This window comes from Equus przewalskii, chromosome 9 (genome assembly GCF_037783145.1).
Source record: "Equus przewalskii isolate Varuska chromosome 9, EquPr2, whole genome shotgun sequence".
In the NCBI taxonomy this organism is placed as follows: domain Eukaryota; kingdom Metazoa; phylum Chordata; class Mammalia; order Perissodactyla; family Equidae; genus Equus; species Equus przewalskii.
Window position 1 is genome coordinate 5,403,245 of NC_091839.1, and position 22,287 is coordinate 5,425,531.

At 40.8% G+C, this 22,287-nt stretch overlaps 2 protein-coding genes across 5 annotated transcripts in view; both read left to right on the top strand.

Moving 5' to 3' along the window:
* The window catches only part of LSM14A (LSM14A mRNA processing body assembly factor), a 98,754-nt gene extending 77,909 nt beyond the window's left edge, over positions 1 to 20,845 (top strand). The window contains exon 10 of the mRNA XM_070557356.1: positions 20,718 to 20,845. Coding sequence (XP_070413457.1) covers positions 20,718 to 20,729 — 12 coding nt within the window. The 3' untranslated portion in view covers positions 20,730 to 20,845. The remainder of the gene's footprint in view (positions 1 to 20,717) is intronic.
* The window catches only part of GARRE1 (granule associated Rac and RHOG effector 1), a 50,683-nt gene continuing 49,213 nt past the window's right edge, over positions 20,818 to 22,287 (top strand). For 3 of the 4 annotated variants that reach the window (XR_011522203.1, XM_008515059.2, XM_008515064.2), the window contains exon 1: positions 21,068 to 22,014. Coding sequence is in view for 3 of the 4 variants with exons in the window: in XM_008515059.2 (XP_008513281.1) it covers positions 21,520 to 22,014 (495 nt within the window). In the remaining variant the exon portion in view is untranslated. Of the gene's footprint in view, positions 20,956 to 21,067; positions 22,015 to 22,287 lie in introns of those variants that run through there. The other variant, XM_008515063.2, reaches the window with a different exon arrangement.

Below are 22,287 nucleotides of genomic sequence, written 5' to 3' on the forward strand. Positions count from 1 at the left end.
GTGCTGTATGCATATTACCTGGTTTGGTCCTCACGACAACCCTATGATGTAGGTACTTAGTGTTACAGGAGAAGTGACATGTCACATGTCACCTCGAAGGTCTCTCTGCCTCTTGGTTCAGCCTGCAGACTGCTGCAAGGCCACCCCTCCATGTGTTTTGTACATTTAAAAGCCTTTTGTGACTCCGATTTCCTGATGAAATCCAAGCCCACCAGGATCCTCTGACTTCATGAAACCATCCAGGGTTAAAATGTGAAAATATATGTATCTTAGAATTGAATAAAAACAGCATGGTGCAGATATGCATCAGGCTCAGAGAAATATCGTTCAGTGAAAAAGGCGAAATGCAGAACAACGTGTATATGTGCCCGTTTGTGTAAGAAAGAAACAGAGAGAGAGACACGTGAAATAGGTTTCTAAGTGCAGAAAAAAATTTCTGGAATGACAGAAAAGAAACAATGGTTGCCTTTGGGATGAGACCTCAGAAATCTAGGCTGTTAGAGTGACCTACCTTTTTCTTGCATGCTCTTTTGTACGGTATGAATTTTTTTCACTGTATGTGTATTTTCAACTAAAAATTAATAAAGCTAGGGTCCGGCTCCATGGCTGAGTGGTTGAGTTCATGCGCTGCACCTTGGCAGCTCAGCGTTTCCCTGGTTCAGATCCTGGGCATGGACCTAGCACTGCTCATCAAGCCATGCTGAGGCTGCATCCCACAAAGCAGAGCCAGAAGGACGTATGACTAGAATATACAACTATGTACTGGGGGCTTTTGGGAGAAGAAGAAGGAAAAAAAAGGTTAGCAATAGATATTAGCTCAGGGCCAATCTTTAAAAATAAAAAAAATTTAAATGTCTGCTGTGTCCAAAGCAGTCATTTATAGAGAGGGAGTGTCCTATAGAGGTCAGTAGCAAGGGCTGTATCCACACTGCTTGGGTTCAAGTCCTGCCTCTGCCACTTACTAGTCACTAGCCTATAAGTCACATAACCTCTCTTTCCCACAGTTTACCCTTTCTGAGGATGGGAGCCCTCCTGGGGTTATAGTGAGGCTTAAATGAGTTACTGTTTGTGAAGTGCTCAGAACAGTTCCTGACAGGTGTGGTTTCTTCATGGTGATGGTGGTGTTGTGGCCCTGTACTGTGCCCTGTGGTGAATGTGAAGATAGGTCCAGCCTCTGCTTACTACTCACATGGAAAGGGAAAGCATACAAAGCTGGTGACGAGCAATGACAGCGGAGGCTGCAGGAACTCAGGAAAGGCTCCTTGGGAACTGAAGGGGCACAAGATGTTTTCATCAAAACAGTGGATCTTTCTTTTTTTTTTTGAGGAAAATTAGCCCTGAGCTAACATCTGCCGCCAGTCCTCCTCTTTTTGCTGAGGAAGACTGGCCCTGAGCTAACATCCATACCCATCTTCCTCTACTTTATATGTGGGACGCCTACCACAGCATGGCTTGCCAAGTGGTGCCACATCTGCACCTGGGATCCGAACTGGCGAACCCCAGGCCGCTGAAGCAGAATGTGCAAACTTAACTACTCTGCCACTGGGCTAGCCCCAGAAACAGTGGATCTTACATATGGGTAATTTCTAGAAAAAGTGAAAGGAGGGAAGGCACAAAGGGACTTGTTCCAAGGGTGTTTTGTGTCCCAGATGGATTGAGGCAGAGAAATGAGACAGGAAAGCCTTGAGGGAGCCTGAAATTGGGATATGTCATGTGATGGCAGGTCATCATTATATGGCAGAGTTTTTCTTAGCATATATAAAATAATAATGATATGATTTATAAATGATGACATCTTAGGTTTGATGAAATCTGGTAGCTCTGCCTTGATCTTGAAATGGCTGCAAGGTGTTCCTATATAATTGATTTAATGAACTCCTTAATGCAGGACATGTGGGTTACTTCCAGGTTGATGCTTGTAGACAGTGCTGCCAGCGAGTGTCCTTGTTACAGGCCTCTACATTTACTGAGTCTGTTTCCAGGATTCATTCCTAGATGGTATCACTTTGTTTTTTTAAGCCATTTTGACTATGTTCCTCATGTCTGGGCCACTGTCAGATGTGTGCTTTTTCAAATTGGTAGTTGCAAAGAATCATAATGGGAAAGTTTTTGTGGAATTAGAGCTGGATATTACCTGAAAAAAAATCTAATTTTCTTATTAAAAATGATTTTTGGGGGAGGCGGCCAACCCTGTGGCCTAGTAGTTAAGTTCAGGGCACTCCACTTCAGTGGCCCAGGTTTGGTTCCTGGGCTCAGACCTACACCACTCCTCTGTCAGTGGCCACGCTGTGGCAGTGACTCACATAGAAAAAGAGGAAGATTGGCAATGGATGTTAGCTCAGGCAGTCCTCCTCAGGAAAAAAAGAAAGATTTTGGGATTAGGTGCTAGCGAGATGGTAATTATGACTGGGAAATCTGGGAATACCTGAGTCTTCCCCCACCCCAGCCCCAGGTCCCAGGGGTGGATGCGTGTGCCTGAGAACAAGGCAGAGGAAAGCTGGCTGGGCTCTGAGGCTTGAGTGCTGCAGGCTCTGATAACCTAGGCAGGGAGAGACGAAAGTGGTCCCTCTCACCAGCTCACCAGGAAGGTCCTGCCCCTGGGTCTCAAGGTAAGAAGGAATGCGGCCACATCCTTTGCTTCAGTAACTTTGTAATGTGCTTTATAATGCGAAGTGGTCCCCCTCCTCAGCCTGGTCCTGGCTCCTCTTCTGGCTTGGGGCTGAAAGAAGAGGGAGTGGCGGGCAGGGAGTGGTGGGCGGGGAAGTGGGAGGAGCCCCACCGCCTTCCCCTCTGGAGGACGCAGGGCAGCACTCCTTTTACTTTGTTGCCAGGACTTTGGAAGTTGGGGCCAGAGCTGCAGGAAAGTAAGTAATATATTTGAAAGTTGTAACTGTGTGGTATTTGGGGGGGAGGGGGATTTTGGTTTTTTATTAATAGTAGGCCAGAATGAAGAATTTCAGTAGAAGATAGAATGCTGCCCTCTGGCTAGTCTCTGCTCTCTCTCAGAGCAGTAACTTCCATGTGCTGAGTGAGACTCAGGGCGTGCTGAGGGCTGTGCTTTGTGGATGTAATCCTCACCACAGTTCTGAGGAAACTGAGGCACAAGAGCTCAGGTAACTTGCCCAAGGTCAGAGAGTTAGTAAGGCCATTCGTTCAACTGATAATTACTGAGAGCAGCACTTCATATCTAGGTCAGTCTGATCCCAAACCCATGCCCATCACTGCTGCACTTTAGCAGTGCGTGTTTCCATGAAGTCTCTTCGAATTGGAACATCTTACCTACAAGGTTAAGAGCATGAACACTTTTTTCCTTTTTTGCTCATTAGGCTGTAAGCTTGAGAGCAGGAGTTGTGTCTGGCTCATTCACCGCTACATCCCCAGTGCCTGGAGCAATGCCATGAGCATAGTAGGACCTCAGCAAATGCTTGAGTTTGTTAAGGCTCTTGGCCTAGATAAGTGGCAAAGCCTGGAAACCAGTCTGGTAGGGAGCCACTGCTCTCTGGGCCTATCTTCCCTGCTGGGGAAGGAGGAGGGGAGTTTCCTTGAATGTCCTCATTGCTAAATATTTGACCTGCTGGAATGTTTATGGGGGAAAAAAGGGCTCCCCAGCTGAGTCTCCGACTTGCTGTTCTTTTTGGGAGATAGGAAGGCTTACTGGGTGTGGAAAATTGGAGTTAGCATTCCCAGCCTGGGGGAGGGAGCTGCTGTAATTATCCATTGATAAAATTTTTCATGGGTGCCTTAAATGTTCAGAAATGTTCCTGATCTGAAGTGTATGTATCAAAAGTTTATATAATTCTTCTTTGTAGTAAGAGAAATAATTTCCAAATTACAGTTCGATTTACCTATGTGTATATAAGCTTCTTGATAAATACTTGTTTTTCCCCGTTTGAAGTTAATTTTGGATAAGTTCCACAATGGAAGTTGTTAAGAATGAGTAGCACTATAGAATTTTGTTTTCTTAAATAACTTTCTAGTGGATACATTAATTTTTAGTGGTTCAACTTGCTTTTAGAAGTTTGGAAACTTTGGATAACTGGGCCGAAACTAGGCTTAAACAGAGCTGAGCGTATCAAGGCCTTTTCACACTGTAACACTGTAATAAAAATAAACCGCAGGTTTTTAATAGATGTAAGTTTTTTTGAAAATTTTTAACAAATTGGATTTGAAAAAATTACATCAGTGTTTTGTGGTTTTAAAAAATGATCTGCTTTAAAGTAAGTTATTCCTATTCCTTGATTTACACTTGAAGACTATTTTATTTTTATTTTTATTTTTTGTGAGGAAGATCAGCCCTGAGCTAACATTCATTCCCAGTTTTCCACTATTTTGTATATGGGATGCCGCCACAGCATGGATTGATGAGTAGTACATAGGTTCCCGCCCAGGATCCAAACCCATGGACCCCAGGCCTCCAAAGAGAACACGTGAACTTAACCACCACCAGGCCACCGGGCCAGCCCCATAAGACCATTTTAATTTATAGGTAAAAACTTTATTTTACCTGAGGAAACTTTCAGAAGTTTAAGAACCAACTTTATTCACCCTTTGGTGATGTGTGGTGGTAGTTTGGAGATAAACCTTTTCTTGGCAAAGCTTGCCCTCTTTTTTATTTTTCTTCCTTTGAAGATTTCTGTTTAACGCAGATTTTTTTTTGGCTCAGAGTGTTCCTCTGTTAAAATTCTTTCAAAAGTTCTAATACTTGTTTTAATGGCAGCAGGATTTGAGAGTCTTTTGACTTCTTAAGAAGACTAAATATGAGTCTCAGAATATAGTAAGTTGAATTATTTCTAGAAAATCAGACAGATAGGTAGGCCTGTCCTCACCAGGACGAAGTAATAGTAGATTTTTTTTCATTAAATGTTCACCATTTTTCTTCGGTGAAACTGAATATATGGTGATTACCATTCATTTCATTTACCTTTTTCTTTATTTATGTAGTGACTATTTAAGAAATAAACTACTCTTGATCTTCCTCTTTCTCCCCCCCCCAGATTACCCTCAGTTTAAACAAAATTAAACCTTGGCCTTCTTTTATTTGGCTGTTTAACATTTTTGGCCTATTTTTTTTTTTAACCTGTTATTTTGAAAAACTTTCAACTCTGTTGACTTTGTGGTGAGAAAACTTTTTTCTTCTACTTAAATAAAATTATTAGTTTGTAGATTATCAAATATAAAAGCTCTCCAGATGTGCTAATGATAACTTGCTTTCTTTTTGTAGAAGAATGTCCTGTTTTGTGGCAATGACTTGCAGAGCAGGTGTCAGCACAAGAGGCCTCAGGAGTAACATGTGGAGGCGGTTTCTTCTCCCATTAGACCAGAAGCTCCTTGACAGCAGGCACTGTTAGCTTCTCCTCCCTGGGTGTCTAGAGCATTCAGGCACAGCTCACAGGTTGACCCGTGTTGGTGGGGTAGGGGTGCAGAAGCATCTTTATTTTAACTACGATAGATTCTAGTGTTGGTTAGAATTTTTATTTAGTAGGCTTTTTTTTTTTTTTTATGAAAACTTGAGTTTTCATAGCTTGGTGTAGGATAACATGGGCTTCAGATTTTGCTAACTGATCAGCTATTTAGTAACTTTTTGTTTTAACAGCAGTTTTAGTAGCCACTTACTGTCTAGAAGAAAAATAGTTTAATCTTGGCCTTCTGAAAACTTTTTCATTGACATTTTTTACTCTGATAAGACTTTAATGTTTCGGAAGTTTTTGCATGATTCTTAAAATTAACATGCTTTAGTATTAACTTCTTGGAGGCTAGAGTCCAGTTTTGCACATATTTTTTGGAGGGGCCAGTCTCCCGGGCACAGAAATACTCTGGGCTTGGTGGACCCAGAAGTGTCACTTCCTTTCTTCTGGCTTTGGCTCTCCATGAGTGCCTTTCCGTTTTGATGTTTTAATGATACCCTCCCTGCTCAGTGATTTGTGTTCAGGAAGCTAGGCAGTGATTACTTTTGTTTCTGCTTTGTGAACTTCCTCCTCCACTTCCTATTTTTACCAAGCAACTACAGGAAATGAGGCTGCTTCTGGCTGGCTGCTGCTCAGCTCTGATTTTAGGTGGTAGAGGACAAGGCCTTAGGGCCTGAGCCATTTAAGGCATTTTCCACCTTTGTCTTTTCACTGCCGCCTTCCTGTAGGAGTCATAGGAGCACAGTTTTGTGATTGGGTTGAGATGACGACAAGTCCTCCTCAGCCTAGAGGTGGGGGGTGCTGCTCAGCTCGAAGGCAATGGTTTTGTGAAGTAGGTGAGGAGTTTTCAACAATAACAGTAGGGTTGAGGCGTCACGGCCCTGGGGCCCAGTGGCTGTCATGGGTGAACAGTTTGGCAGGAGCACAAGGTGTGTTGAAGGGACCTGTTGCAAGTAAGGCTGGCAAAGTGGATTCTGGTTACTTTGTGGGGCCTTAACTGGCAGGCCCAGAGTGAACTGAGGGGTCCCTGCTGCTCTCCCAGATCTTTGACCAGGGCCTTAGCCTCTGTGGCACTCCTTCCTCAGAACTCATGGCATTGTTTTCTAAACCACTTATTTAGCCTTTACCCACCTCTTTTCCTGGGATACCTCTTACTGTCTTATGGACGGTAGCTTAATTTGTGGGGCAAGTTTGTATCTTCTTCCTAGAAAGAAGTAACTTTTTATATATTAGGTAACTTGAATGTGCAAGGAGGCAAAGCATTTGTTTAGCAGTTTCTTAATAGCAGCACTCTTGACCTTTTGGGTGGCTAGTTCTTTGTCTTTGTGTGAACAGGCGGGCTGTCCTGTGCATTGTAGGATATTTAGCAGCATTTCTGGCCTCTGCCTGATAGCACTCCCCCAGTTGTGACAACCCAGAAATGTTTCCAGACATTGCCAAATGTCCGCTCTGTGTGTGTGTGTGTAGCATTTGTGTTAAAGGATTGAAACCTGAGTTACTAATTTTATGAAATGGAATAAAATAGAATGTTTGGTTCTTTGGGATTGGAGCCATTTGTTAGTTTCTGTTCCAGTATTTGACATTCTCATACATTTTTAGTTTGCTACTTGGATTTGCTATTGTAAAACAGCCAACTTTGAAGTATACTTTCTATGTGCTTTCATTGAAAGAGCTGGGGCCTGGGCGTCCGGCAACTTGGCTCTGCTCCTCATAGAAGGCATTCTCTCAGCCTTGATCTTACTTGCTCCAGAAGGCTAGTTTCTTGGAAGCTGAACAGTGTGGGTATAAAGGAGAGAATGAGAGGCATTTAGTAATAGTAATACTAGCTAACATTTATGGAGCAGTTGCTGTAGACAAGGGAAATAGGACTGGTGGGATTGAGTGTTTAGGTAGAAAGGTAAGGGAACAGGACAGGGACCGTCTGGGATAACACCTTAGGTTTAGGCTCAGAGTTGGTAGTGCCTTTAACCAAGGTAGTAAATACAGCAGGAGGAGCAGGGAATGGAAGGATGACTAGGTAAAATGTGAAGGACTCGAAGACATGAGTCTAGTCCTGGGAGAGAGGGGTCTTGATTGGAAAGTTAAATTTGGGTGTCATCAGCAAGGGATATGGGTCTGATCTCCTAAAGAGAGATCACTTTACTTTTCTTCTCATTGCTGCAGCTCAATTCCTATAATTTCCAAGAAGCCTACAGCTTCAAACCATCTCCTCAGAGTGACAAACAGAATGGCATGGTCTGGATGTTTGACAGAGGTAGAGTAGTGCAGTGATGGAGAGCTCAGCCTCTGGCGGCTGACTACCAGGCCCCAACCCAGCTCTGCCTTAGCCAAGTGGCGAGAACTTGAAGAACTCCCTTAACCTCTTTAGATATCTCAACCACCTCACAGGGTCACTGTGAGAATTAAATCAGATAGCGTATGTAAAGTGAATTGCACAGTGCCTGGCACTTACTGCTCCTTCAGTTAATGTCAGCTCTTTTATTTTAGGGTTCTGGTGAGGATTAAATGAGATTACGTATCGAAAGCTCCAGATATAATGCCTGACACATTGTAGGCACTTAATGAACGGTCCATTTTGTTGAGTACTTGTGTGAACATGGCATGTCAGCAGCAGCTTTTTTTTTTTTTCAAGCAAAACCTAATTTCTAGCACTTAACTACTGCCTTTGTGGATGGCAAGGCTGACTGTATGAATGCTGTATAGAAATAACCATTAAATAAATACTGAGGGTGAACTGATCGTTCAACGAATACCTGTAGAGTGTTCACAGTGTGCTTAGCACTCTTGAATGTCTTGAAGGAGGGCAGTGATCTGGGGCTTGGAGGTGGCAGGGAACACGGGAACTGGCAGTTGTGATGTGGTATGTTACAATACAGCAAAAATAATGCTAAGATGGGGCTAAAAACAGGGTGTTATGGTAGCACACAGAGGGGCTCCCAGCTCAGTCTTTGTCAAGCTGGCTTCCCAGAGGAGGTGACGTCTATGTTAGACATCCAGGAGTGGGAGTAAGCCGGGGAGCTTTCCAGGCGGAGGGAACTTAACATGTAGATGGTGAGAGGGAAGATGGCACAAGCAAGAATTGGGCAATTTCAGGCAGAGTTTTGGGGCAAGAAACTTGGGAAGAGTAGTGGAGAGCCATGACATATTTTAAACAGGAGCATGGTGTGATTAAATTCCCTCTAGAACAATCACATGGCTACCAGAGGGGAGCAGTCCAGGTATTTGGAAGATCACTGAGGAGGCTCGTCAGTAATTCAGGCAAGAGGTAAAGATGGTCTAGCTTTGGATTGGCAGTGAAGATAGAGAGAAGGGAAAAGACTTGAGAGATTAAGGAGGTAAGAAGGATATGACTAAACGATTAATTGGATGTAAAAGAGTGAGTAGTAGAGGATAACTCCCAGGTTTCTGGCCTGTTCAAGTAGGTGGATGGTGATGCCATTCACCAAGACAGGAAAGGAACACTGAAGGACTGAAGAAAGTTGGTTTTGGACTTTTGATTTGGGGACCTGTCCAGTAGGCAGTTGAATATTTGGACTCTGGAGCACAGGAGAAAGATCTGGACTAGAGAGATGGATTTAGGATTCCTCCCAAGGATATCATGTTGATCATAGAAACAGACAGGGCACAGCTTAGAGCTCTGTGGAACCACAGCACTTCAGGTCTGTCAGAGGAGGAGTGGCTCAAATAGGCAACTAAGAGTAGCCGGAGGGGCAGGAGGGGAGCTGGGAGAGCCAGCGTCTTTTCATAGCAGCATCTATGGAGTTGCGCTTCACTCTTTTTCTTCTTCTTCTTCTCCCTCAAACCCCCCCAGTACATAGTTGTATATTCTAGCTGTGAGTGCCTCCGGTCGTGCTATGTGGGACGCTGACGCAGTCTGGCTTGATGAGTAGTGCCATGTCTGTGCCCGGGATCAGAATCGGCAAAACCCTGGGCCACCGAAGCGGAGCGTGCGGACCCAACCACTGGACCACGGGGCCAGCCCCTGCTTCGCTCTTTTTAATATGATAACATATAAGGGGAGACAAAAAAGTAGAGTCATAAAAAGGGAGGGAACAAAGAACTGAATCTTTCTGGCATTTTCTCTTGCCTGGATAGATATTTTGAATTCATGATTGTTGAGAATAAAATTCTTCAAAGCATTTTTCTGGAGTGCATTTCTAAATATGGCTTGTGTCATTCTGAACTGACAAAAAACATAGAAATGGTTGGGCTTTGAACTTCATAGACAATAACTTCACTAATCTCCCTAAAGAATTTCCTGTGGTGTCTCCACATTATCAAGAGTAGATATTTAGATTTACATGGTTGTAGACTGGAGAAGAGAGAAAATTTTCTGTATTTTTTCTCTGAGGAGGGAATTGTTTGTGGAATGGTTCATCTTTTTTTTTTTATGACAGCTTTATTGAAATATAACTTACATACCTTACAACTTTACCCATTTAAAGTGTATAATTCAATGATTTTTAGTATATTCACAGAGTTATACAATCACCACCAGCACAGTCAATTTTAGAATATTTTCATCCCTCTGAAGAGAAACCTTGTACCCATTAGCAGTCACTCCTCGTTCTTCCCATCCACCCCAGCCCTCAGCAACCATTAATCTACTTTCTGTTTCAATGGATTTGCCTGTTCTGGACATTTCATATTAATGGAATCCTACAATAAGTGGCCTTTTGTGTCTGGCTTCTTTCACTTAGCATAATGCTTTCAAGGCTCATCCATGTTGTAGCATGTGTCAGTACTTCATTCCTTTTTATGCCTGAATAATACTATGCAATTGTATGGCCGTACTGCATTTTGTTTATCCATTCATCAGTTGATAGACATTTGGGTTGTCTCCACGTTTTTACTATTATGTAGAATATTCTTGTAAGCTTTCATATACAGGTTTTTGTGTAGACATATGTTTTTCATTTCTCATTTCTCTTGGGTATACATAGTTGTGGAATTGCTCAGTTATATGGTAATTCGAGGTTTAACCGTTTGAGGTACTGCCAGACTGTTTTCCAAAATATCTGCACCATTTTACACTCCCACTGACAGTATGTGAGGATTCCAATTTCTCCACATCCTTGCCAATGCTTGTTATCCTCCGTCTTTTTGATTATAGCCATCATAGAGGTTGTGAAGTGATATCTTGTGGTTTTATTTACCATTTCCCTGATAGCTAATGATGTTGAGCATCTTTTTATGTCTTATTGGCCATTTGTCTGTTTCTTTGGGCAAATATCTGTTCAAGTCCTTTGCCCATTTTAAAATTGAATTTTTTTTAATGTTTGAGTTGTAGGAGTTCTTTATATATTCTGGATATTAATCCTTTTCAGATATATAATTTACAAATATTTTCTCCCGCTCTGTGAGTTGCCTTTTCACTTTGTTGATAGTGTGTTTTGATGTACAAAAATTTTAATTTGTCTATTTTTTCTTTTGTTATCTAGCTATTGCTGTCGTATCTAAGAAATCATTGCCAAGTCCAAACTCTGGTTTTTTTTGTTGTGCTTTTTTCTCCCCAAATCCCTCCAGTGCATAGTTGTATATTTTAGTTGTGGGTCCTTCTAGTTGTGGCATGTGGGATGCCGCCTCAGCATGGCCTGACAAGCGGTGCCGTGTCCGTGCCCAGGATCCGAACCAGTGAAACCGTGGGCCGCTGAAGCAGAGAGCACGAACTTAACCACTTGGCCACGGGGCCGGCCCCATCTTTTCTGGTATTTTTATAGAACCTAAAATACGTGTTTCTTCTGGGGTTTGATCTGCTTTTTATCTTAGTTGTCCTTTTTTGTCCTCTTGGTTGTCTTTCACTTATCAATCCTTATCAATGAAGAACTGAGTTGATTATATAGGTAATTGACAAGAGGTTCCTGTTTTTCCAACAGTCCTCTTGCCTTAGTAGGAGTTGACTGATTCAGTGACCAGGAGGGAGAAGTATGCAGGAGATCAGGTTAATGAACCTATTTCCACTCCTGATTTCTGTACCTGCTGGCTCAAAGCTGGGCATTTATCCAGCTCCTCCAGGAAAAAGGGCTCTACTTCTCTGCCCGCCTTTGGCTCTGCAAGTACTGGGAAGTGTCCAGCTCTGCTCTGGTCTATCTTGTCCTATAATTTCCTCTGCTTTCTCTCCATCTTCTAGAAAGTGCCCAGCATTTAAATAGACTCTGTCCCTCAGCCCTGCCATTGCTGTTGTGCTGTGGTTCCCATGTGAACGTCTTTACTGTTATGTTGGGATTTGAGGACAATGGGGAACTAAGTACATATGTGTGTTTATTTAGCCTACCGTATTGAAATGAAGCTACTTGGTGCCATACCGTCGCTGACAACGGGACTGCCTTTCACTCCATTTTCTCTGTTGGCTTAATGACTGAAATGAATTTAAAATTATTCTCTGTGTTCACAAATTATAGCTATCACATCTCTGAAACATGTGATGTTGCTGGCCCAAGTTAGGTAGATGTCTACTCACTTCAGGGAGTGGGTGACTTTACCAGACCTTTTTTGTTTATCAGTAACTTTTTTCCAGACAAGCAGAGATAACAAGGCCTGCTTACTTTCACTTATTGTCTGGGAGTGATAATAATAAGATCATCAAACATTTAGTTCTTAATATGTGCCAGACACTATTCTATGTGCTTTATATGTATAACTCATTTAACTCAATAACAGTAGTTACTGTTACTATCCCTATTTTACAGATGATGAAACTGAGCACAGAGAGGTTACAGAACTTGCCCAAGGTCACATAGCTGGTAAGTGGCAGAGCCAGGATCTCACCCAGTTAGTTGGCCCCCAAGGCCACTCTCTTATCTGCTGGACTCTCTAAAGGGAAGTTCTTCAGGTTTTGTGAGTTATCAGTTATGGGTATAAGAAAACCCTTTTATCCTTATCTTTTGTCTAGTTTCAAGCATATTCTTTGTTATTGTTCGAAATAGAAATTGCCCATGAGTTTGAGTGCAGAAATATTTTACATGATGTAATGAGGTCTGAATTCAATTTTAATCTATTGAAAACTTTTGCAAATTATTGTGGTGTTGAAAAGATGTAACTTACCCATTAAAATGTCTTTTTCTCCTATGTGTTTGAGAATCTTAGGCAGCATTAAAACTTATGAATACAGTACATAAATCTTACAAGTCTTGGCTACACACTAACTTCTGAGGTCTTTCACAATGCATATTTATTTCCATGTAGTGTGAATAATGGATTCATAAATGGTGAATATTTTCCTAGTGAAAATTCTTTTTAAGACAGTACAGAAATGTCCTTAAATGGATTGAACATATTTTAGCCCTTCAGGCAGATAAATATGGGGGGAAAGCATTCAAAAAATAGTAAGACAAGCATTGAGAAGAATTTTATTTTTTTAAAAAAAGGGATATATCCAAGTGTTTGTATACATGCTGGTGTGCATTTTAAACTTTTTATGAAAGAAATGTTCAGTCAAATACAATAGAGCAAACGATCTGGTGAACCTCTTGTGCCCATCACTCAGCTTCCAGCAGTATTTTGTCAGGGGTATCATGATCGCTGCCATGAAGAGGATCCTTAGGTGGATGTTGCCACCTTCACTGCATGTTGTTTCTTGGCAAAATCCCATTTGAAAATGATAGAACTTGAGTGGTATTTCAATTCCATGAATCCTTGAATTCAACACTCTCTAGTTTTGATTCCGGTGAAGAACAGCACAGGAACACCAGATCTATTAAGACTAAGTGAAAAAAACAGTTTTATTTTCTTAAGGGGCTTGGTTGTTCTCTCTGCCTGGGGAACAATCCCAGGTTTGACTGTGAGACTTAGGTGGTCTTGTTAGAAACAATTATGATACGAACAGAAGTTTTCATTGCATTGTCCCACCAGACCCTTGGTCCTCGAAAATAGTCATTTATCACATTGCGGGTGGGTGGGGCCCTGTCTGGATTCTTGAATGGATAGGAGTATTGGTGAAATACCTGAGTTGTGTTAAGTGGTGTTTAGACAGTCAGCGTCTTCAGGTGTCCCTGATCAGGTATACTCATCCTTGTGGCTTTGAGCAGGTTTTCAGCTGGCCCATTCAGTTCTCAAATTATAGCATGCGTCAGAATCACCTGGGGATCTTGTGAAATATGCGTATTCTCTGCTCTTACCCCCAAAGGTTGATTCGTTAGATTTGGATTGTACCCCAGGATTCAGCATTTTAGTAGTCACTCAATTAAGAGTGGTGTTCTTTTTCTAATGTCAGGGAAGAATGTCCTTAGGCCACGATTGGTTTTCATTGGCGGCTTCTTTCTTTTCACCCTAGTCTTAATAAAGTTAATGTTAGTAGGCATCTTGTGAAAAAAATTGCTTAAAAAATGCCCATTCTGTTTTTGGCTAACATCTGCCGCCAATCCTCCTCTTTTTGCTGAGGAAGACTGGCCCTGAGTTAACATCCATGCCCATCTTCCTCTACTTTATATGTGGGACACCTACCACAGCCTGGCTTCCCAAGTGGTGCCATGTCCGCACCCGGGATCTGAACTGGTGAACCCTGGGCTGCCGAAGCGGAACGTGCGCACTTACTGGCTGCACCACCAGGCCAGCCCTTCCATTGACATTTTAATAAAAATTTTCACTGTGAGCTTAGCACTAAAATAAAAAGTTTAATGACTAATAATGTAACTCCTCAATTTGTTTAACTTTCAGAAAATTTATTTTTTATTTTCAAAATAATGCATTCTTAAAAGGGGGGAGGAGTAAATGATCCACCAGACATAACTGTTCTTTTAAAGCATAAATTTGTCTTTATAAATTATATACTTCTAAATTATCAATTAGACTGTACCTTAAATATATAGGCTTGAGCCTTTAAAAATTATAATGAAATCCTGAAAGTTTATGTGTAATGGAATTGTTGAAATATTAGATTAAATATATTCAGTCTTCACTATTTAAAGGCACGCCCATGTATCTTTGAAGATGTTCAGTAATCCTCTGATTATTTGTTTCATAGGTTGATATTTTTGTATATTAGATTTTTAAGAAGAGTACCCAATTATGTTGGGAATACAGGTATTTCAAGTAGTGTTATCTATGGTTGGCCCTCATGATTCTCAGATTCTGTATTTGTGGATTGGCTTACTGGCTAAAATTTATTTATAACAAAATCAATACTGTGGAGCTCTTGTGGTCATTTGTGGACACGTGCAGCGTGGCAAAAAATTTGAATTGCCCGATGTGCACACCCCCATTGGAGGTCAAACAAGGTGATGCTCTCCCTTCTTACTTCAGCTCTGAGACTGTGAACAAAGGTCCTTTCATAGTCTATTTAGTGCCATGTTTTTTGCAGTTTTATACTTTTTGTTGGCAATTTCACTGTTTAAAATGCCCCCTAAGTGTAGTGCTGAAGTGCTGTTTAGTGTTGCTGAGCCCAAGAAGGCTGTGATGTGCCTTACAGAGAAAATACATGCGTTAGATGAGCTTCATTCTGGCATGAGTTATAGTGCTGTTGACTGTGAGTTCAATGTCAGTGAATCAACAGTCTATGTTAAATAAGATATCTTTAAACAGAAACACACATGAAACAAGGTTATGTTTGATTGGTCGATGAAAATGTTTTGACCAGAGGCTCACAGGAATTTACCTCCGTATGTCTTCCAGGAGTACTGATTCGGTATTTGCTAATTCAGTGTTTGTGGCGATTTTATATAACTACCTGTAAACGATAAGAATCAACTGTGCATGATGAATTGCTTCTTTCTGTCTTGCTACTTTCAAGATTCTCTCTTTTTCTTTTGCTTGAGGCAATTTGATTATTCTGTGTCTACGTGGATTTCTTTGAGTTTATCTTACTTGGAGTTTGTTGAGCTTCATGGATGTGTAGATTCATGTTTTTCATCAAATTTGAGAAGTTTTTGGCTATTATTTCTTCAAATATCCTTTCTGTGCCGTTCTCTCTCCTTTCTTTCTGGGCATCCTGTTATATGATGCCAGTATGCTTGATGGTGTGCCACAGGTCTCTGGGGCTCTTCTCTTTTTGCTTCATTCTTTTTTCTTTCTGTTCCTCAGACTGGATTATCTCAATTGATGTATCTTCAGATTCACTGATTCCTACTCAAATCTGCTGTTGAGCCACTTAGTATATTTTTTTATGTCAGGTATATTTTTCAACTCCAGAATTTCTATTGTTTCTTTTTTTAATATAATTTCTAACTTTTATTAGTATTCTGTATTTACTCAGACATCATTCTCATACTTTCCTTTAGTTCTTTAGATATGGTTTCCTTTAGTTCTTTAAACGTATTTAAAATAGTTGATTTTAAGTCTTTGTCTAGTAAATCTAACATCTGGGTTTACTCAGGAATTGTTTCTGTTTGGGTTTTTTTTCCCTGTGTATGGGCATTACTTTCTTGTTTCTTTACATGTCTTGTAAATTTTAATTGAAAATTGAACATTTTAACTGATATAATGCGACAACTGTGAAAGTCAGTTTCTTTCCCCTCTCCAATTGAGTTCCAAGTCAGGTGAAACAGAGACTCTTGCAATGGAAACTTCTAGGTACCTGACTTCCAGGTAGGTCAAATAATGATCATTTCCTGCAGCTGAAACTCTGAAGGAGCTCTAACTGAGTTCTGTTCCCTCCAGTGGCTACCTGCCTTTTGGTTTTCTCTTCAAATGCAGCTGCTAGTTTTCAAGGCTACCGTAGAGTTAGAGAGCAGAGACTGGAACTAGGTCAAGTTAAGATGCTACAAAGCTCATTCTTCTTATTGATTCAGCTGTTTTTCTTGAATAAACACACCCCACTTTGCTGCAAGCCTGTTAATTTCTAGAGTTTTGAAAAAGTTGATTCTGAGCATTTTTGCCAGCTTTCTCATTGTTTTTATGGAGGAGAGAATTTTTAGAGGTCCTTACTCTGCCATTTTTGATGATGTCAGTCCTCTCCCCATTCGTTTTGGGTTTTTATTTTGATGAATCTGTTCTTTTCTTAATCGTGAAATTGTAGTTTGGATTAGGTCTGAATCTTCTTTTTTCCTCCCCAAAGCCCCAACACATAGTTGTATATCCCTCTAGTTCTTCTGTGTGGAATGCTGCCACAGCATGGCTTGGTGAGCAGTGTAGGTCTGCACCCAGGATCTGAACCTGCAAACCCCAGGCCACCAAGTGGAGTGCACAAATTTAACCACTGTGCCAACCCCTGGGTCTGAATCTTAAAGCTTGTAAAGGCTTTTCATTTAGGACGTTTTCTTCACCCTAAGTTAGTTATGAAAGCACATACATTTCAGAGTAGTGCAGCGCCCATATTCTTGGCCCCACTGGTTTGTTGTAATGGAGGAGGGAGATTTGATTGAGACCAGCCATTTGGTAGTCTCTGTGGACTGCCTTCTAGGTTTCACCTCCCCAAGACTGTTCCACCTGGAATAAGCTTCCTTACCCAAGCCTCCCTCCTTTCTGTGCCGGTTAACTCTTTGTTTCTTCCTTTAATTTTTTCCTGAAGAATAACACATAGGAAAGTCCACAAGTTACAGTAACAGTGCTTGTTTTATTATCTCCAAGTAAGTACCCAGATAATTACCACACTGGTTAGTCACCAGCCACACACACCAGCTGAAGATCCACCCAGTTACCAATGGATCATTTTTCGTATGTCGCATATCAGACCTTTGTTCATCTGTTCTAAACAGACATTTCTGGAGGTCAGTAGTATATATTTTTCCCTATTTCCTTCTTTCTTTTTATTGATATATAATTTATATACCATAAAATTCACTGGTTTAAGGTGTGAAATTCAGTGGGTTTTAGTATATTAGTAAAGTTGTGTGCCCATCACCACCATCTAATTCCAGAACATTTTCATCACTCCAAAAAGAAACTCTGTATTAATGAGCAGTCATTCCCTATTCCCTTCCTCTCAGCTCCTGGCAACCACTAATCTACTTTTTTCTCTCTCTACAGATTTGCCTTATCTGGATGTTTCATGTCAATGGACTCTCACGTTATAGGACCTTCTGTGTCTGGCTTCTTTCACTTACCATAATGTTTTCAAAGTTCATCCATGTTGTAGTATTTATCAGTTCTTACTCCTTTTTTATGGCTGAATAATATTCCATTGTATGGCTATACCATACAATTTAGTTTATTCATTCATCAGTTGATAGACATTGGGTTGTTTCTATTTTTTGGCTATTATTAATAATGCTGCTATGGACATTCATGTGCAAGTTTTTATATTAACTTATGTTTTCAGTTTTCTTGAGTATATACTTAAGAGTGGAATTACTTGGTCATGTGGCAACTCTCTAACATTTTAAGGAACTGCCAAACTGCTTTTTACAGTGGCAGTATCATCTTGCATTCCTACCAGCAATGTATGAGGGTTCTAGTTTCTCCACATTCTCACCCACACTTATTCTCTGTTTGTTTTTTTGTTTATTTTTATTGTAGCCAACCTAGTGTGTATGAAATTGTATCTTATTGTGGTTTTGATTTGTATTTTCCTAGTGACTAACCATGTTGAGCATCTTTTCGTTTGCTTATTGGCCAGTTTTGTATCTTTGGAGAAATATCTATTCAAATCCTTTGCCCATCTGCTAATAGATTGTCATTTTATTGTTGAATTTTAAGAGTTTTTGTAATATGTTCTGGATACTAAACCCTTCAGAGATACATGATTTTCAAATATTTATTCTCATACTATGGATTGTCTCTTCACCTTGATAGTAACCTTTCATGCGCAAGTGTTTTTAATTTTGATGAAGTCCAGTTTATCTTTTTTTTCCTTTGTTACTTGTGTTTTAGATGTCATGTCTAAGAAATCATATCCTAATCCAAGTTCACCAAGATTTACGCCTGTGTTTTCTTTAAGAGTTTTATCATTTTAGTTGTTACATTTAGGTCTTTGATCCATTTTGAATTAATTTTTGTGTATGATATAAGATAGGGGTCCATATTCATTCCTTTGCATATGGATACCTAGTTGGCCCAGCACCTCTTATTGAAAAAACTATTCTTTCCCAACTGAATGGTTTGGGCACCCTTGTCTAAAATCAGTTGACCACAGATGTATGGGTTTATTCTAAACTCTTAATTCTATTCCGTTAATGTATGTATCTTTCCTTGTGCCAATATTCCACTGTCTTGATTACTATAGCTTTATAGTGGGTTTTCCAATCGGAAAGTGTGAGTCCTCCAACATATTTTTTTGAATATTTGTTTTGGCCTTCTTGGGTCCCTTGCATTTCCATATGAATTTTAGGATCAGTTTGCCATTTCTATAAAAAAGGTAGTTTGAATTTTAATAGCGATTGCATTGAAATTGTAAATTAATTTGGCGAGGTAGTACATTTTTAAGCGTTTACAAGTGTCATTCACCTAAATATTGGAAGCATGTAAAGTGAAGAAAAGTTTAATGTTTATGATCCTTTTTGAAAAATTAGGTAAATAGGTCCAGCTCCATGGCCGAGTGGTTAAGTTCACGCACTCCGTTGCGGCAGCCCAGGGTTTCACCAGTTCGAATCCTGGGTGCGGACGTGGCACCGCTCATCAAGCCATGCTGAGACAGCATCCCACATGCCACAACTAGAAGGACCCACAACTAAAAATACACAACTGTGTACCGGGGGGGCTTTAGTGAGAAAAAGGAAAAATTAAAATCTTAAAAAATTAGGTAAATATGTGAGTCTTCCTTGGCCTTCTGGGACCATCTGGCAGAGGAATGGACTCTCAGAGCCAGAGGCACAGGTGTGCAACACAGAGCAAAGAAAGAGTGCCCGTCAGGGTTGCTCCAGACACTCACTGTGGCCAACTCAAGGGATGGTTTGCTTCTCAGACCACACAGTTTCTCTGTGAGCAGCCTTCCCTCCTTCCCCACTCCTGTTGAGTGCTTCTCTTGTACATCAGAATTTTAAAGCCATGTTGATAGTAATGGAGCACTTGGGTAGGGATAGATATGATTGCCTTCTTGTCATGAATTTGAAAAAAGAACATTTGGGAGCAGATTTCTGACAAGTAGCCACTTGATATGTTGTTTTTTGAAAAGCTTATGAGAATTTTTTTAAGAGTCAAGAGTCTCTTGAACGCAGAGCTACAGATGGTGGCCAGTTTAGTTGAACTTAACCTAGTTAGGAAATGCTAGCTAGGTTAAGGTTGCTACACTTTCAGAGTATGTGTTTGTATCTACAGCGCTTTTCTCATCTCTTGCTTTTGTGACCTACCTACCTTCCTGGTTTGCTTGTGCAAGCGTAGAACGATAAAGGAGGCATGGTAATTGGTCATGATGAGTGACAAAATATGACTTGTATTTATTTTTATCTAAAGAAAAAGGAAAATGGAAAGAAAGAAAAATCTAGTTATCAATGAGTAAACTATATTCAGACATCATATAGATTGAAGTTTAATATAGACTAAATACAACACTCTGTAAAATATATTTGAACTATTGTTAGGTTTGGGAGAACAGATAGTTCAGGCAAGTGTGAACCCTATTAGCTATGTGAGAAGAGTCACGACTCCACCATTGTAACTACAACCAGAGATTTGCAGTCATTGCTGTTTGAACCTATCTAGAGCCAGGGGCTCCACAGAAGCTACCCCAAGGGGTAAGAACTGGCACACCCTGCTGGGCTTCCCTTTGAACCTCCAGAGGGGAAACTGCTACCCAGGTGAGGATGAGAAAAATCTTGTCTGCAAACCTCCTGCCAGCCACTCCCCTCTCCAGGCTCTGTCTTTCTGTCTGCTCCTTCAGCCCATCGGGGTATCCAGAACAAACCCTATGCCATCCTTCTCAGGGCCTTTGTTGTGGTGATCTTTTTACCTGGTGAGCCCCACTCATCCCTTTTGCGTTTGTCAAAACCTATCCTACAATCAAGGCCTACCTCAGAGGAACATTTTCTTCATGACAACCATCTTGATTTCTCTCAGTCTTTGCTCATCACTCCCATTTCCAGTCTCCCTTAAAGTTTTGTGAGTTCTGTACTTGTCAGCAGCCCCCACCATAACCTGGGTTCTCTTCTGATCCTCTTGTGGATTTGTGAGCTCTTTGAGGAGGAAACAAGTGAATACCGAACACAAACACGTATCTAGGCCCTCCTCGAGGTGTTACTTGTTAGCCTCAGCTTGAAGTAGTTGGTGTGGAATCAAACTTCTTTTGTTGTGTTATTTTTGTGCTACAACTTGAGAAATTTCCAGCAGTCATCATGTCATAGTTCAACTCTCACTGTTGTACCTGCTTTTATAAGGTTATAATATGATTTCTTACTCATTTGTAGCCCACCTTTGTGGATAATAGCATTTCAGGAGTTAATGCTCCAGAATTACTCATTGTCCTGTAACTTTCCTAACTTTATCTTATTTTTTTCTCCCTTACAGGAAATGACTTAGAGGCCTTACAAATACGTCTGTACATTCTTGCTTCTGACTTTACAATTGAGGGCCAACCCAGTCTGGAAGCACCTCGTATTAATGTTACAAGGAAACCACTACCTCAACAAACAAAAGGAAAGGAGGAGAAGACTTAGAATAACAAATACCATTTTTTTAAAAGAATCCTGTTTTCAGAAAATATTAAAGGAAATTTGGAAATTTTTCACACTGAGAAGTTTTACAGGTAAATGGATTTGGCAGGCAGGCTCTGTCAAAATTCTACAGAGGTTTGATCTTCCTTCTTAAGGACTTAGTGTGAAGTAATTCTGTACTGCTTTTTAAATTGCTGTTGATCAGCTTGTGGGTTTTTGGGTTCTAACTTTTCTGGTATATTGAAGATACATTATATTACATTATATAACATTTTTTAAAGTTAAGTTATTTTTCTGCCATTGTAAATACAAGTATCAAAATATTCCTGCAAAGCAATTATAGGTAAACATTTTTCTTAGCAAGCATATCTTTTTATTAAGAGAGTGGAATGCTAAGAGTTCTTAAGTAGCATTTTGGACACACTTTTATTTTTTGTCAGAGGCCCCGCCTACAGTGAAAATATTAATTATATAAACCTGTTGTTGTCCTTCCCACGTCTGCGTTGGATCACATGGTCATCTGCCTCATGGAAATGCCTTTTTTAAAACTTAGGTTTGCAGAACTCCAGTATTTTTATACCTAGCTACAGTTTTAAGGAAAAGAAGAATCCGAACCCTGACCCTCTCACGGTCACTGGGACAGTTCCCCCTCCCGCATGTATTGCTGCAGTGCCCAGGACAGTAAAATGGACTATAAGCGGCGCTTCCTGCTTGGCGGGTCCAAGCAGAAGGTGCAGCAGCACCAGCAGTACCCGATGCCTGAGCTGGGCCGAGCACTGAGTGCTCCCCTGGCATCCACGGCCACCACTGCCCCCCTGGGCAGTCTGACTGCTGCAGGCAGCTGCCACCATGCCATGCCCCACTCCACTCCCATCGCTGACATCCAGCAGGGTATCTCCAAGTACCTGGATGCCCTCAACGTCTTCTGCCGTGCCAGTACTTTCCTCACAGATCTCTTCAGCACTGTGTTCAGGAACTCTCACTACTCCAAGGCAGCCATGCAGCTCAAAGATGTGCAGGAACATGTCATGGAAGCAGCCAGTCGGCTGACTTCAGCCATAAAGCCCGAGATCGCCAAGATGCTGATGGAGCTTAGTGCTGGGGCTGCAAACTTTACAGATCAGAAGGAATTCAGTCTCCAGGACATTGAGGTAGAGTATCTTCTATGTCATGCTTGGGTAAGAAAATATATGCCAGAGGTAAGTGAGAATGTTGTCTTAGTTTTTTCCCCAAATCACCGTAATGATGATCTTTGTACTCTTCCTATTGATACTCTATCCTTGTAAAAAATTTGTTTATGCTAGGTTCTGAATTTCTTTCATTTCAAATTATGTAGGTTAAAAGATTATTAAACAAACAAATCAACCTCTATTTTATATTTTTAAAATTTTCAAATTAGAACTTAATTTCCAGAGCCAGCCCTG